We start from the raw sequence: 17,709 nt of genomic DNA, 5'->3' as shown, positions 1-17,709 counted from the left end.
AAAACCTGAACTGAGAACTTGGATCATCAAACGCGGGCCGGTAACAGCTAAGCAAGCAGTGGAATTAGCTGAAGCATTCACTGCCGCACGGCAAGCAGATGCAGAGTTCAGGATTGGTGCCAGGTGCTTCAACAAACCAAGCCAACAGCGGGAGCTCGGTAAGTCTTTGGATGGATTGTGTAGTGGTCGGAAGCCACAATTTAATAAACAAGCCGCACAGGGGCGCTGGTGTAACACTAATTGGACAGTAGGAAAGGAACAAAGTAGCAATAAAAGTCGCCCAGAGAACACATGGAAATGTTTTAATTGTAATCAAACTGGCCATAAAATGAACGCATGCCCAAAATTGCAAAATAGTACTAGTCAACTGTGTTACCTACCAAAGAAGGAGAGAAGCTTTGAACCAGTTGATAATACTAATGATAATCAGATTACAGTTAAAATAGGTAATAAAACAGTTAAAGCTCTCATTGACACAGGAGCCAGCCAAACCCTAGTTTCAGAAAAAATTGTGTTAAAGTCTCAGATAAAGCATGAGGCAAAACTTAGGGTTAAATACATATATGGTGAAGAGCAAATCTACCCCACAGCCGAGGTTAACATTGAAATAAATGGTCAGGGGTACTAATTAAATGTTGGCATACTGCAGAAAACACCTTATGCAGTTATACTAGGTAGAGACGTGCCTATACTTACTGATTTATTAGCAGCAAAACTGAAAAAAGTGGAGGTAATGGTAGCTACTAGATCTCAAAATAAGCAAAAAGAAATAGATGAGCGAAAGGCTTTGCTTGAAACATTACCTTATGGCAATGAAGGAAAGGACAGGAAACCACGCAGAATAAAAGGGCAAGAGAAAGTTAAAGGTATTACCTTAGCAGAACAAGTAAATATCCCTGAAGACAATACTGAGCAAATACCGGGTAACATAACTGAGTTGCAAGCACAGGATGAATCTCTTAAATGCCTGTTTTTAAAGAGTAGTAAAGAGAACATTATAAACGGAAGAGAGAACCAGTTCATTATAAAAGATAACATTTTATACAGGATCAAAAACAATATCAATCAGTTCCCTATCAGTCGATTCACTCGGTACAACACAAGCTGTATGGGATATTATGCCTCTTCCATATCTGGCTGAAGACACCTCTAATCACGCCTGTAAGGCAGATGACGCATAGTGACGAGGGTAGGTGGGCCCGCCCCTCACCTATAACCTCTGGACACTAGCGTCTCTCTTCAGTTCTTATGCTCTTCACCTCGCTAAGAACACCTTACACTTCTCTGCTAATCTAGCTAGCTAGTTAGCTCTTTTCCTTAGCAAAGACACTACAAATAGCTTACTGTTCCAATAGGAAAGAACGGCAACAACCTCACGTTGGTGAGTCGTATTTCCGCGGAGCGCTGTTTTGGAACGTCTTTTGCTTTCTTCTCTTGAGCTCGCTTTGCCTAGTCTCGGTGCTAGCCCGTTTAGTTTTGCTAACGGCTATCAAAATGAGCTCGCAAGCAGCTACCCGCCATGGCAGGAAAGTCCCCCGCCCTTGTCCTCAAGGGTGTGGGTTCGCTATTCATGAGAAGGACCTACATGATGCGTGCCCAGTTTGCCTGGGAATCGTTCATGCTAGGAGGGCCTTACTGCAGCCTGAGGCGTGCGAGTTCTGTCACCGGCTCAGACGTTCTACCCTGGAGCGCAGGGTGTCGTTTGTTGAGAAAATTCTTGGACAAGCAGCGTTGGACCATGAGGATCCCCTGTTTTCCGAACAAGGTGAGCCTTCTCACTGAAGAGGCTGAATCAGTGGGTGAGCCGTGTATTAATTGGGCTGAGCACATGGAGAGTCTGGGGGACGTGTGTGAAATGGGTCCGCAGTCACCTGCTCTCCTAATGAAGCCCCAGATCCCCGAGCCTGCAGCTGAATTCGAGGACGACGACCCTTTTGATCTCGGGTTAGATGAGCACGGTCTCTCCGAGGACGAGCAGGAGGACCTACCGGCTCCTCTCGTTGCAGCGGCTTCAGGGGGGAAACAGGACGAGGCGGACACGTCCTTTATCTCCCTTTATCGCCGTGCTGCTCAGAAACTGGACGTCCAGTGGCCCGCTCCTCACACAACCAAAGCGGCTACGAGATTATCTGGGTTTTTCCTTCCCCCGGTCCCGACAGCGGTGAAACACCGTCTCCCGCTGTTTCCGGACTTCATCGCCGAGCTAAAGTCCTCATGGGCTAAACCACTGTCGACCCGTACGGCGGTTCCGGGTTTCGCTCCATTTCTCGACATAGAGGGGGCGGACGAGACAGGTCTGCTGAACCCCCCTCCCATGGAGCCGTCACTGGCAGCTTATCTCGCCCCATCACACAACCTAGGGGTAGCAGGACCAGCCGTGCTTCCCTCTAAGCCCTGCCGTTTTTCCTCCTCGCAGCTGGATAAAGTTTACCGCGCTCAGGCAGGCACAGCTAGGGCTATGAATTCGGTCACTCTTCTCCAAACATATCAAGCGATGTGTCTGGCCGAGTTCGGAGAGCAACTGCCGGCGGAGAGCCCGTTAACTGAGCTTGCTTAACGAGGTCAGAATTGCCTCGGATTACATTCTGCGCATGTCCCGCTGTGCTGCACTGTCGCTGGGCAGAGGAATGGCGTCAACGGTGGTGGCTCAGCGCCACTTGTGGCTGACCATGTCCGATATGTCGGAAAGAGACCGAGTGTCTTATTTGGACGAACCAGTTTCATCTGCAGGTTTGTTTGGTCACTCTCTCGAAGCCATTCAGGCTAAATTTGAGGCCAGAAAAAAGCAGACAGAGGCACTGCGCTCTATTCTGCCAAGAAGGGAGGCTAAGCAGAAGCCAGCGTGGGTCGCTCGTAAGCCTGCCACTCCATTTCTCGCTGTGAAGAGGTCTGCACCAGCAGTTCTTCTGGGGAACCCCCCTCTTAAGCAGCAACCACAAAAACAGGCCCCGCGTCACTCCGCCTGGAGCAGGGGTCCTCCACCTGGACCTCTGAAGGATTCAGCGGTGAGGAGGAAGAAGCCTAACTCATCCTAACCTTCATTTCAGTGTGGGAGAGGTCTCCGAGGCTCGGAGACACCGCAGCCTCTCCCTTCAGGCCCCTCAAGAGGCGCCACCCTTTTCCCGTACCGGGGCCCAGTCCAAAAAGGACACGTTCTACCCCAGTATTGTTCACAAAGCACCTGTTCTGCCCAGACACGTGTGCACAAACATCCCCTCAATCCTTTCCCAGTTCTCAGGGGTGGGTGGGTTTCCCACAGTGTTTACAAGCCCCCCGTTTGGGTGCAATAAAAGAGCATTATGTTCCTCGATGTGCCTTAATAAAGTCTCATTTTGTACATCAGGAAATAAAAGTGTCTGTTTCAAGCACAATAAACGATCTGGCGTTAGTGAGCCTGAGGAAGCATTCTGTATGCTCCCCAGCTCAGCCACAGGAGGGCCTCATTTCCCCACAAATAGGCTGTTATCACGGCCGACTCGCAGCTCATGCAAGTCATCTCTCCTTTCATCTCTCCTTGGGTAGAAAGGACAGTGTGTGTAGGGTACCGTTTACAATTTCGAATTCCCCCTCCCCGCTTTTCCAGCGTGGTGTTCACCCGAGTATCGGGCAGTGCTGCAGCGGTCCTCAAGGAGGAGATAAGAAATCTCCTCAGCAAAGAGGCAATAAGAGTGGTGCCTCAGACCGAATCACGAAAGGGCTGGTACAGCCGTTACTTTGTTGTGCCGAAAAAGGACGGAGGGGCTCGTCCAATTTTGGATCTGAGAGTGCTAAACAAGCATTTGAGAGTTTTCACTTTCAAAATGCTAACTCTGCGCCAGTTCCTTCGCTCGATTGGCCCGGGGGACTGGTTCACGTCCATAGATCTCACAAACGCATATTTTCATATAGCAATCCATCCAGATCACAGAAAGTATCTGAGGTTTGCATTCGAGGGAGTGGCGTACGAGTGGCTCGTTCTCCCGTTCGGGCTTTCTCTAGCTCCTCGCACTTTTACGAAGTGTATGGAAGCAGCTCTCGCCCCGCTGCGGGGGCGAGGAGTGCGCGTGCTCGCGTATTTGGACGACCTCGCTATAATAGCGCGGTCGAAAGTGAAAGCTCGGACAGATACAAACGCTGCACTTTCTCATTTGAAGCGGCTGGGCTTATCAGTCAATTTAAAGAAGAGCTCTCTAATCCCCAGTCAGAAACTTTCTTTTCTGGGGTTAGAAATATGCTCGCTCTCCAGCCGAGCATGTCTGTCAGAGCGCAGAATATGTGCGCTTCGCGACGGCCTCGCTCAGTTTCAGCTGGGACGCAAACTGCGCGTTCGCCAGTTTCTCCAGCTGTTGGGCCAGATGGCTTCTGCAATAGCGGTAGTTCCACTAGGTTTACTTCTAATGCGGGCATTTCAGCGCTGGCTCTTATTCCATCGCTTGATTGCCTCGCGTCAATTAGGGAAAAGGATAGTTGTGACAAGAGCTTGCATGACAGCGTTGTCCCCTTGGAGGGAGTCCCGCCTATTGTGTCAGGGCTCGCCGATAGGCAGAGTTCTGTTTCGCAAAGTGGTGTCGACGGACGCGTCCCTAACGGGTTGGGGGGCAGTGTTCGACCAGCTTGCGGTGAAGGGGGCGTGGTCTCTGGCTCAACGCTCACACCACATCAATTGCTTGGAGCTACTGGCGGTTCATCTAGCTTTAAAGCACTTTCTCCCCGTTCTGTGTGGGCAGCATGTCCTGGTCAGGACAGACAACACCACTGTGGTGTCTTATATAAACAGGCAAGGGGGGACACGTTCCCTTCCTCTGTTGAAGCTGTCCCAGACCCTTCTGTTGTGGAGCAGTCTCCACCTTCTGTCACTCAGGGCGACGCATATACCAGGTCACCTGAACCTGGGGGCAGACCTCCTCTCCAGAGGGGGCCCTTCAGCACGGGAATGGAGAATCAGTCCTCTGGTGGCAATGCAGATATGGGATCGGTTTGGCAGGGCCAACGTAGATCTCTTCGCATCCAGAGAAAACGCGCATTGTCCTCTGTTTTTCTCTCTAACGGACCACAGCGCGCCCCTGGGAGTGGATGCGCTGGCACACCCGTGGCCCAACACTCTTCTCTATGCGTTTCCTCCAGTAGCTCTTATATTGCCAACACTGGAGAGAGTGTGCCAGGGAAACCTTTCCCTAATTCTGGTAGCCCCCTGCTGGCCATCGAAACCATGGTACGCAGAGATAATCAGTCTCCTTGCAGGGGACCCTTGGCCTCTCCCTTTTCACAAGAACCTCCTGTCTCAGGCAGGTGGAGAAATAGTTCACCCTCGACCGGAGTTGTGGTGTCTCCACGCTTACCCGCTGAAAGGTCAATGTTAATGGCTCGTGGCTTACCCTCCAATGTAGTTGCCACTATTCAGAGTGCAAGAGCAGCCTCTACAAGAGGTCTGTATGCATTTAAATGGCATGCATTTGAGCTTTGGTGTTAGGAGAGGGAATTGGTCCCTTTCCAATGTTCCATTGTTGACATTTTAACTTTCCTTCAGGAGTTATTTGAACGAGGGCTCTCTTTTTCAACTATAAAAGTCTATCTGGCAGCTATATCAGCCTGTCATGAGGGCTTTGGTGGGTTGTCACCAGGAGCACACCCCCTAACCATACGTTTCATGAAGGGGGTGAGGCGCCTAAAGCCTGTATCTAGACCTACTGTTCCTCCCTGGGACCTGTGTATGGTACTTGGTGCACTATGTGCACCTCCCTTTGAGCCACTGGAGTCTGTGGATATCAAGTTCCTTTCATATAAGACTGCTCTACTCCTAGCTTTAGCATCTGCAAAACGGGTGGTCTCCACGCACTGTCAGTGCACCCTTCTTGTACCCAGTTTGCACCAGGGGACACTAAGGTGACTCTGTGTCCTAATGCAGCATATGTGCCAAAGGTGTTGCCTATGTCTTACAGCTCACTGGCTTTTGAGTTAAATTCTTTCTCTCCTCCTCCATTTACATCTGAGGTGCAGCAAAGACTACACATGCTCTGCCCCGTGCGGGCACTGCGCACATACATTAATCCTACTCAGGATTTCCGTAGGTGTGACCAGCTTTTCGTCTGTTTTGCTAACCCAGTTCGTGGCAGGGCTTTGTCTAAACAACGTCTCTCTCACTGGGTTTTAGAAGCTATTTCTATAGCTTACAGCAGCAAAGGTATGGATTTACCAGAGGGGGTGAGGGCTCATTCCACAAGAGGAATAGCTACATCCTGGGCTCTTTTTAAGGGTGTCCCAGTTGGAGACATCTGTGCCGCTGCTAGCTGGGCATCACCTCATACATTTGTTCGTTTTTATCGCCTGGATGTGCTGGCCTCTTCGGTAGCTCATGCTGTCCTTTCTATAGGGTCTAACATGCACTAGGCTGCTTTCTTGGTTCGGTGTCTGTTTCTCGGGGCGTGAATTTAGATCCCATACAGCTTGTGTTGTACCGAGTGAATCGACTGATAGGGAACGTGAGGTTATGCATATAACCACTGTTCCCTGAAGAAGAGGAACGAGGTACAACACGGGCTGCCCCGCTTCACTATTAGCTCGGTGAAGATCAGCATCTTGAACTGAAGAGAGACGCTACTGTCCAGAGGTTATAGGTGAGGGGCGGGCCCACCTACCCTCGTCACTATGCGTCATCTGCCTTAAAGGCGTGATTAGAGGTGTCTTCAGCCACATATGGAAGAGGCATAATATCCCATACAGCTTGTGTTGTACCTCGTTCCTCTTCTTCAGGGAACAGTGGTTATATGCATAACCTAACGTTAGTGCTACCAACTAGCTTAAGGCAAGAAGTACTTAAATTAGCAAATTCAGAGCCTTGGGCAGGACACCTGGGTCAGGCTAAGACACTGAGCAGGATAGTTGGCAGGTTTTACTGGCCTAGATTATCTCTCGATGTAGTCGAATATTGCAGAACGTATCCTGAATGTCAATTAACATCACCTCAGAAAAACTCAGATAAAGTCCCTATGATAAATATGCCTATTGTTGATGTATCATTTTCACGGATTGCCATGGATGTATCCGGAGGCTTTTGCACTCCGTAAGGTTAAAACATGCCAAGTGGTTAATGCACTAATCCAACTAATCTCAAGAGTAGGGATACCAAAAGGAGTATTGACCGACCAGGAAACAAATTTTACATCAAAACAACTAGGGCAGGTATTTCCTTTACTGGGTATAAGAGGTATAAAGATCACTCCATACCATCCTTAGGCTGACTGGTTAGTTGAACGCTTCAATAAGACATTGAAAAGTATACTCAGAAAGTTTGTCTTGGAGACTTCTGATTGGGACACATGGCTGCCATACTTACTTTTTGCCTATAGAGAAGTACCTCAAGCATCTACAGGCTTTTTTTCCCTTTTCAGCTCCTGTATGGCAGAGAAGTGAGAGGCCCACTAGACGTCATGTGAGAATCCTGGGAAGGGGGACAACAAGATCAAAAAATGAATGTACTGTCACATGTGCTCAAAATGAGAGACAAAATGTCCAGATTGACAGAGTTGGTCAGAGACAACATGGAAAGAGCCCAATCATGCCAAAAAGAGTGGTATGACAAGGTGGCAAAGAACAGAGCACTGACACCGGGAGAGAAAGCACTAGTTCTTTTGCCCACATTGGGCACTGGGCTGCTGGCAAAATGGCATGGGCCATATTAGGTGATTAGGAAAATCAACAGAACCTCATACGAGTTGTCGCTACCTGACAGGAAGAAGCAGCAACAAGTTTTTCAAATCAATATGCTGCGACGATGGAAGGAGCCAAAAGCAAACACCACAGAATAACTCTGGGTATGTGCAGTCGGAGAAGAGGAGGAGTGCACGGAGCAATATTTCCCAGGTACAAGTGGAGCTAGTATGCCGCTCAATTTGTCACACTTCAGTACAAAGCAGCAAAAGGAGCTGAGGAAAGTCATCCCACCAAAACTCTTCAGTGAGTAGCCAGGCAAAACGAGTATTATCCAGCATGACATCCGTCTCCTGAAATCGGATCCAATCAGGCAGACGAACTGTAGAGTACCTGCACGCTTGATTCCAGACCTGAAGGAAGAGGTGAAGATGATGTTGAACCTGGGGGTCATAGAACCTTCTACAAGTGAGTGGTGTAGCCCTGTGGTGCTTGTGCCCAAGAAAGATGGAGGGTTACGCTTTTGCATAGACTTCTCCAAATTGAATTCTGTCTCTGCATTTGACCCCTACCCAATGCCAAAAGCAGATGAGCTGATAGCCCTCAGGGCTATATCATTTCACCACGATGCCCTTCGGATTACATGGTGCAGCCACCACTTTCCAGAGACTTATGGACCAGGTGTTGAAAGGAACTGACGGATTTGCAGCCGCCTACATCAATGACATGGTTGTATATAGCACAAGCTGGGAAGAACATTTACATCACGTCCAGACAGTGTTGCAAAAGATTGCTGCTGCAGGATTAACGGCTAACCCAAACAAGTGCAATCTAGCCAGGGATTCGGTCTCATACCTGGGCTATATCCTGGATGGAGGGATGATTGCCCAAAGGTTGATAAGGTGGAAGCGGTCAGAAGAACTCCGGCACCTACAATGAAAAGAAGGGTGAGATTGTTCTTGGGACTAGTGGGATGGTATAGGCGTTTTATACCTGATTTTTCAGCCAGAGCAGCAGTGTTGACTGATCTTATAAAGAAAGATAATCCTCAGAAAGTCAAGTGGACTCAACAGTGTGACGAAGCATTTAATGACCTGAAGCAGTGTTTGTGCTCAGAACCAGTGTCAGGCTCTAGCAGTGAAGTGGGCATTGGAATCATTGAAGTACTATCTGTTAGGTGCTAACTTCAGACTTGAGACAGACCATAGGGCTTTACAGTGGATGATAGAATGAAATGATAGATAGAATGAAAGACAGTAACGCGAGGATTACGAGATGGTATTTGTCACTTCAGCCTTTTAAATTTCAAGTGCAGTACCGGAAAGGTGCTCAGAACATTACAGCTGACTTCCAGTGAATTGGCCCCATCACCAAGACTGGAATATACATTAAGGAATGTATGCCGGTATTATTACTTACCTTGTGTTTCAGGTTCTGGTCCTAGGGGAATGGCAGCAAATTTCCTGTCTCTCTTTGTGCTAGCAGAAGGGCCCACGGTGAGGTATAGAGAGGGGGAGGGAAGAGCTGGATTTGGGAACTTGTGAAAGGGAAAAAGCAAGTAAAAATACTAACAAACTATGTACATAGATAAATACTTACCAGCGAAGCTGGAATAAGATGTGCTGGGGATATCAGTTATTGGTTATATTGTAGGGAATAAATATCTTCCTGTAAGTAATTTTGTTACCCCTTTGCCAGAGTTGGGTAAGTCCAATTAAGAGAGGGGTGGGGCTAAGTTTCTAAAAGGAGGGGATTTGGCTGCGGTAGCCAGGGAAGGTAGAAGGAACAACCATTCCACAAGAGGCAGAAGTGTTTTGGGGATATCACAGATGTTACAGTTCAACGGCCCTGATCAGGCAATTGGCATGTGTGTTGTGGACAAAAGTTAGGTTCTAGCTGGGATTCATTTAGTCAGTGAGAGCACTTTCACACTGCTGCTACATTTAGCCCTCAGGTCAAAAGTAATTCCATTTCAGGCTCTGCCTTTGAGTCTAGTTAATTGCTCAGTCAAATGAGTGATGTAATTAAATGTATTGAATTGAATTGATAGTAAAGGATTAGCAGACAGCATCATTACCCAAGCACATGCTAATTCTCCATCTAGTGCTTTGGCTGCACAGAACACACCAAATGTCACTCATACACAAAGTCTTGACAGGTCACAGATTCAGATTGTATCCCACAGGAAAGTGAAAGAGGGGACAGCTCTGATTATGAGACAGTGTTTGAGTGGGAAGATCTCATGAGAAACTACATAAAAAAGGTGAAATTGCAACAGAGCAACAGGCTGAAGAGATACCCATGCATCTCAGAGGTAGGGCAAGGGACATTATCAAGTTCAGAATAAGAAACAGTAGTGTCTACATAGTAAAGAATCCAAAGGCCATTTACTGTTTTTTCGCAATGTAGTGTATGTTGGTAATACACCGTGAAATATGAATATATTTCTATATTTATATTTTATAATTTGTTTTATAGCCTTGACCTTATTCAAACTCCTCCAATCTCTGATATTTGACTTAATGAAATTAATTAAGATTTATAATTGGCTTAAGCAATTAAAACATTAATAATTAGTTTGAGAATGAATAATAATCATGCTAAATGAGTACGTCAGGATTTTCAGGAAAATAATGAACAAATCGCAAACACTGTGATTTCAAATAATGAGAGTTTTATTAATAAAGAGAAGATACTTAATTAACATAGCGTAGCCTTATAATCTCACGGTATCACAACAGGCAAACCGATTTTGACCTTAAGGTGGGCTAGGCATTACTGGCTTGTGATTAATGTGTTACTAACTAAGGTTTAATAAATGGTACATTATAAGGTGATTGACTTAGATATCAGCTCCTGGAAAAGTGTAAAATACGCTAGCTTACTTTTGCCGTTTCACCGAGCCGTCGCGTCCTGTTGTTTGCTCTCCGTGTTCTGGGGGTTCTCGTCGTTCCCACGTGGTGAGAGACAGGCCCGCTTATGGAGGATCTCTTTCCGGTTGAGTTGAAAACTTTCGACTCCAAGCTGAGCTGCGTCGATCGAGATTTTCCCTTCTTTGGATTTTCACAGGCGTGGCTGGTTTCCACCGGAATGGAGCGGCTTTTTCAGAGTATTAGCTAGTCTCGTTGTTCAGTTTTCCAGGAGTGATGTCTTCAGGAATCAGCTTATAACGTTAATATATCTGTTATCGACTAATCAAAGGTTGATATCTTATTCTGGCCACAAATAAGTTTCACCCGCTTTGATCACTCGTGAGATCACACTTCGATGGGTAATAAACATAAACAAGATTAAAAGAAAAGAAAGATATTCAAATTACTCGACGTATTAGTAAAACTTCATACTCTTAGCTAATTTCAAGACGTCTCTCGTAAGCTTTCAATGAAGTCTCTGAGGTTTTCCTTTGTTTCGTTGTCGGCGTGGAGAAGAAAGCGTTTCTTTGTCGTTTCAAAGTTCTCAGATTTTCTCGCCGTTGTTGTCGTCGGCGTCCTCCTTTTTTCGCTTTCTTTCGTGGTCCGTTACTTCTGTCGAGCTCTCGGGACTGAACCCTCGACTCCGAACTTCGAACTGCACTGCGTTGAGCTGCTCTGTGCTTTCAAAGCGAGCGCGGTCACGCCCTAACGGGAGGTGTCCTTTTCCTGATTGGGCACAACTTCAGCCCCACGTGACTGACTTCATGAGGCAGAAAAAAAAGGGAAGGCTGAATAAAAGATTTTAAGCAATAAGTAATAAGATAGACATTTCCCGTATCGAAATTTCCTATTCATATTAATAACATACAAAAATGAGTATACTGGATTATTAATATCAAATATTTACATAAGGTTTCATCTTTATGTCCCATTTATGACGATACGCTGGAAAGGAATATTAATCCGTTTTCTCTTATTCAGAGGTAGGACTTCTTTTCATGATAGAAACAGTCAACAATATACAACATTTCATTAGGAGATAGGCATTCATCTGGGGGTACAGAAAGTGACATTAATACATTGGTTTATACACAAATAATTCAGAGTTCGACTATTTTTCCGCTATGGTTTCGGCGACTCCGAGCGAGGCGTAGTTTCGCCAGTGTCCATTTGGGGTCGCTGTTGGTCCATGTTTCGGTTGAGTCAACGGGGTTCACTCGAGGTCACTTTTGGTTTAAACATTTGTTGATCCCCGTGGAAGATAACGAGACATGGAGGTGCCACTTTGTCCCAGGCGGGATTATAACCCTTCCTTTTGTTTGAGGTCCCTGTCTCTTAAAAGCATTATAAAAATTGGTTATCTCGACAGTTCCTGTTAGTTAAAAGAGAAAAGGGGGGTGTTGGGGCCATGTGTTACTTTAAAGGGTTCTTTGATGTTTTAGCTTATGTGTGTGCGTGTGTGTGGGGCTTTGCACCCCCGCGGGCACAAACAGTCCTGTGGAAGGTTGGATGTTGTCACAGACGAAAGGTCTTATTCAGACTGGAAAAGTTTAATTCAAAACTTTTCATTTCTTCATTTCGATCTGGTTATCTGGTCTATACTCCACTACAGCAAGCACTTAGGTTCTGTTCCATGCTCACCTATCCTGATGGCAGATTTTTACTCTACATTGCCCAAGGCTGATGAAGATGCATATTATTATTGGCTCAGGCTCAATCAGGCTATAGATATTGCTGTTGACTGACTAAAAGAACAAGGCAAGTCATTTGAGTGCCCAAGTACTGAGGTGACACGTATGTTCATTAGAAACTGCCCCTGAATTGATAGTTTAAGTCATATACCATGTTCAGTCTGCGGTGACGCTCAACACTTTACTCACTGTCAGAACCATAAATTATGTTTTCAGTGTTACTCACCTGATCATTCCAGGAAAAGCTGTCCAGAGAGGAGGAAGGCTGTTCCATCACAGATGTTGGAAAACTGGTGGATCTGTATGCAGGGGAGGACGGGACAGATTCTGTTTGTGACCCTCCCAGTGACACTTCAGATGATTCTCAGTTAGTGTACAAGTCTTTCAACTCTGTTGCCCCCTCAGATAAAACAGTTATATTTCAGAGTGAACTGCACGGCGAGAATACAGAGACTGCTGTGTTTTTGTTTTTACGGAGACATGGCTCAGCGACAGTATTCCCGACGCCGCCATTCAGCTAGATGGGCTAGCCACGTTTCGAGCCGACAGAGACCCAGCGCTATGCGGTAAGACTCGCCGCGGTGGTTTGTGTGTCTATATCAACACTGAATGGTGTAAGAACTCTGTGCTGGTCTCTGCTTATTGTTCACTGTTAGTGGAGTTTGTGGCTGTGAGATGTAGACCTTTTTATTTACCGTGAGAATTCATCGATGTTTACATAATCGCAATCAATATTCCTCCCGATGCAAACACAAATCAAGCGCTGTGGGAATTATAAGAAGCCATAAGCGATTTCCAAAACACACACCCAGATAGACTGTTTATTGTTGCTGGAGATTTTAATCATGCAAATCTCAAGAAAGTGTTCCCTAAATTCCACCAGTATGTGAACTTTGCTCCGAGAGGAGCGAACACGCTGGATCTTGTTTACACAAACGTTCCAGACGTGTACAGGGCAGAGCCCCGCCCCCACCTCGGATACTTAGATCACATGTCTGTTATGCTAATTCCTGCATACAGACCCATCGTCAGGCGATCAAAACCTGTTCTGAAAGAGGTGAAAATCTGGCCATCAGGAGCAATCTCTACTCTTCAGGAATGTTTCGAGTGCACTGACTGGGACATGTTCAGAGAGGCTGCAACTTACAACAACACAATCAACCTGGAGGAGTAAGCATCATCAGTGACCAGCTACATAGAGAAGTGCATCAATGATGTGACCATCTCCAAGACCATCACCATCCGCTCCAACCAGAAGCCGTGGATGAATGCAGAGGTGCGTGCGCTACTGAAGGCTAGAGATGTCGCTTTCAAATCAAGCGATAAGGCGGCCCTGAGAACAGCGAGGGCCAAACTCTCCTGAGCTATCAGAGAGGCAAAGCGTGCACACGGCCAGAACATCCACAGCCACTTCCAGAGCAGTAGAGACACTCGGCGCATGTGGCAGGGCATCCAGAGCATCACCAGCTACAAGACTACACCACCTGCTTGTGACGGAGATGCTTCCCTCCCAGACGTGCTGAACCATTTCTACGCACGGTTTGAGGCACAGAACAATGTAACGGCTAGAAAGTCCACCCCTTCTCCCAGTGACCAGGTGCTGTCTTTTACTGTAGCTGACGTGAGGAAAACTCTATGCAGAGTCGACCCGCGGAAAGCTGCTGGACCAGACAACATTCCTGACAGAGTGGTCAGAGAATGTGCAGATCAGCTTGCTGATGTCTTCACTGATATCTTCAACATCTCTCTGAGCAGCGCCGTTGTTCCAACATGCTTCAAGAACAGCACCATCATCCCTGTGCCTAAGAATTCTTTTATGTCCTGCCTTAATGACTATCGTCCCGTTGCACTCACACCTGTCATCACAAAGTGCTCTACAGTTCGCGCATCATCCTAACCATTCAACGGACGATGCCATATCCACCACGCTCCACCTGACACTCACCCACCTGGACAAGAAAGACACATATGCCCGAATGCTGTTCATAGACTTCAGCTCAGCATTCAACACCATCATTCCTCAGCACCTGATCGAAGCTGAATATACTGGGCCTTAACACTTCTCTCTGCAACTGGATCCTGGACTTCCTGACTGGGAGACCTCAGTCAGTCCGGATTGGTAGGAACACCTCCAGCACCATCACATTGAACACTGGAGCCCCCTAGGGCTGCATGCTCAATCCACTGCTGTTCACACTGCTGACCCATGACTGTGCAGCGATGCACAGCTCAAATCTCAAATATCATCTTGTTCGCTAATGACACGACTGTGGTGGCTCTCATCAGTAAGAACGACGAGTCAGCATACAGAGAGGAGGTGCAGCAGCTAACTGACTGGTGAAGTCAACAACCTGTCTCTGAACGTGGACAAAACCAAAGAGATGGTTGTAGACTTCAGAAAAACAAGGGGTGAGCACTCACCGCTGAACATCAACAACTCTGCTGTGGAGATTGTCAAGAATACCAATTTCCTTGGTGTTCACCTAACGGATGATCTCCCCTGGTCCACCTAACACCAGTAACATCAGAAAAGAAAGCCCAGCAACGCCTCTACTTCCTGCGAAGGCTGAAGAAGTTTCATCTCCCACCTCCTGTCCTCACCACTTTTTACAGAGGAGTCATCGAGAGCATCATGACCAGCTGCATCACTGTCTGGTTTTGGAACTGCACTGTGGCAGATCGCAAATCCCTCCAGCGGATCGTGAGGTCAGCTGAGAAGATTATCGATGTGTCTCTTCCCTCCATCACAGACATTTACACCACTCGCTGCACCTGCAAAGCACTCAGCATTGTGGGAGATCACACACACCCTTCACACACACTCTTCAACCTACTGCCGTCTGGAAAATGGTATCGAAGCATTCGAGCCCTCACATCCAGACTCCGTAACAGCTTCTTCCCACATGCTATCAGACTCCTAAACACCTAGAGACTGAGACTGGACTGTAGAAGCGCGCCCCCCCACACACACACAACTTGTTGGACTGAAAATGAGTGTACTGTTTACACGTATCCTGTTTACATCATGGTTACATCCAGTTACCGTTTACAGCACAAATACACTTTAAATTGCAGTGTCTCTCCCCCTCAGCCCCCCATAATGTTGTGTATTGTTTTATGTAGCACCTTGGTCCTGGCGGAATGCTATTTCGTTTCACTGTGTACTGTAAACACTACATAATGCTGAAATGACAATAAACTTCTTGAACTTGAACTTGAACTTGAGATGTGTTCCCATGTATTGCTGTTGAAGACCTGTCTCAGCCTGTTTGCTTTCAGTCTCATACTCAATGTCTTCTTGAACCTCCCTCAGCTAGGTCTCCTGATGAGGTAAAGAGGGTTTTCGAGAGGCTTGGAGTGCAGGAGTTGGACCTGGATTCCTGTGAAGTGTCTGATCTGTGGAGAGGCCGACTTTTGCAAATTATAGAAAGGTATGAGTCAATCAAGCTACAGATTTTGTACACAAGATACATCTTGTCGATGACAAACCGTTCCATCTTCTCTATCGTCGAGTACCACCAAGCCATTATGAGAAGTTGAGAACAGCTCTCAGTGAGATGGAAGAGAAAGGAATCATTTGAAAATCACAAAGTGAGTATGCTTCGCCCTTAGATCTTGTATGAAAGAAAAATGGTGATCTGTGCATCTGCACTGACTTTAGATGGCTTAATGCAAGGACTGGGAAGGGTGCACATCCACTGCCCAACCAGGCTGATGCTCTTACTGCTCTTGGAGGGAATGTTTTCTTTTCCACTATGGACTTGACATCTGGTTTTTATAATGTTCCATTATATGAAGCGCATAAGAAGTATACAGCTTTCTCTTCACCATTTGGCCTCCACGAGTATAAACGAATGCCACAGGGCTTACCAAAATAGCCCAGCAACATTTATGAGGATGATGCTAGCTATATTTGGTGATGAGAACTTCACTGGGGTTCTCTGCTACCTTGATGACCTCATGGTTTTTGCCCCAATGGAACAGCTGGCTTTGGAGCATCTGGAAATGGCCATCTCCCGCCTAAAGCATCACAACCTTAAGCACCAAAGAAGTGCAATTTTCTCAGAAGATCCCTTAGGTTCTTGGACATGTCATTTTTGATTCAGGTGTGCAGACTTATCCTGGGAAGGTGTAAGCCATTAGTTCTGTTCAGAAAGTTGATCTGATGGAAAGTGTTGGTGTCACCCCATCACAGAAGAAAATTAGGTCATTTTTGGGCATGGTCCTTTATTACCAACACTTTGTTGAAAATTGCTCATGCAAAGCCAAACCACTTTTTAAGCTTATCCTAGAGTAGAAAGATCAGGGTAAAGCTCCTAGAAGGAGGACATTTTATAAGAAGAGACATGTTGCTCCTGTAAAGCTTTCAGTAGGTGACTGGACTTCAGAGTGCCAGGTTGCTTCCAATACCCTGAAGCATGATCTCTCACACAGTGTCACTTCAGCCCATACAAATTTCAGTGAGCCATTCATTCTTGCTGTTGATGCATCCTTTGGTGGGATTGGAGCAGTCCTTTCTTAAGTTCTGCCTGGTAAGACAATTGCAAGACTGGTGGCTTTTGCCAGCAAAACTCTGTCCCGTTCTCAACTTAATTATCCAGCTCACAGGCTAGAATTTTTGGCTTTGAAATGGGCTATTAGTGACAAATTCAGCCATTGGCTAAAAGGGAGACACTTCACTGCATGGTCTGGCAACAACCCTTTAACTTACATTCTAACAAAACCCAAGTTAGATGCATATGAACAAAGATGGGTGGCCAAGCTTGCAGCATATGATTTTGATTTGAAGTATGTTCCAGGGACAAAGAATACCGTCACTGATGCTTTGAGCCATGAGCCATTTGTCCGGTCCTGCACAAGCAATCGTCTTGTGAAAGAGCCCTATACTTCTCTCTTGAATGAGGTTAATGAAGTTGTAAGAGGTACTGTGGGGTAGTCATTCATGTAGGGGCCAATGATATTCGTCTGCGGCAGTCTGAGGTAACTAAGGGTAATATTACAGAGGTGATTAAACTGGCCCAGACGATGTCCGATGCCGTAATCTGCTCTGGCCCCATACCAATGCGGCGTGGCGACGAAGCTTACAGCAGACTTTGGGCGTTAAACTGCTGGATGTCCAAGTGGTGTTCCGAAAATCAAGTGGGCTTTATAGACAATTGGTTACGTTTTGAGGGCAAGCCTGGTCTTATAGGTAGGGATGGTATCCACCCCACGCGGGAGGGTGCCGCCTTACTTTCTTGCAGCATAGCACATAGTCTTTTAGTTAGTCAGCAGAGTAGTGTAGATAGCTGCTGACAATCCAGAGCCGGGACCAGGCCGCAGACAGACAGGCTAAACCGACCGTCTGCGAACTGTCTTGAGGCGTCACCCAGGTTCAACTGTATTGAGACTGTGTCTTTCCCCCGAACTAAATGTAAAAGTAGAAAAACAAAATCAGCCTGTTTCAGCAACCTAATCAATATTAAATCATACACAACACC

At 46.6% G+C, this 17,709-nt stretch overlaps 1 protein-coding gene across 1 annotated transcript; it reads left to right on the top strand.

The window, feature by feature from the left end:
• The first annotated feature begins 2,591 nt into the window (after positions 1–2,591).
• On the top strand, positions 2,592–14,126 carry LOC136694903 (uncharacterized). The gene is made up of 9 exons (XM_066668731.1): positions 2,592–3,005; positions 3,097–3,240; positions 3,459–5,328; positions 7,801–7,932; positions 8,038–8,094; positions 9,058–9,122; positions 12,469–12,558; positions 12,708–12,795; positions 13,846–14,126. The coding sequence occupies exons 1-9, from the start codon at positions 2,592–2,594 to the stop codon at positions 14,124–14,126; spliced, it is 3,141 nt and encodes a 1,046-aa protein (XP_066524828.1).
• The last annotated feature ends 3,583 nt before the right edge of the window (positions 14,127–17,709 follow it).

This window comes from Hoplias malabaricus, chromosome 4, assembly GCF_029633855.1.
Source record: "Hoplias malabaricus isolate fHopMal1 chromosome 4, fHopMal1.hap1, whole genome shotgun sequence".
Taxonomy (NCBI): domain Eukaryota; kingdom Metazoa; phylum Chordata; class Actinopteri; order Characiformes; family Erythrinidae; genus Hoplias; species Hoplias malabaricus.
This window is presented reverse-complemented; position numbering and strand designations above follow the sequence as displayed.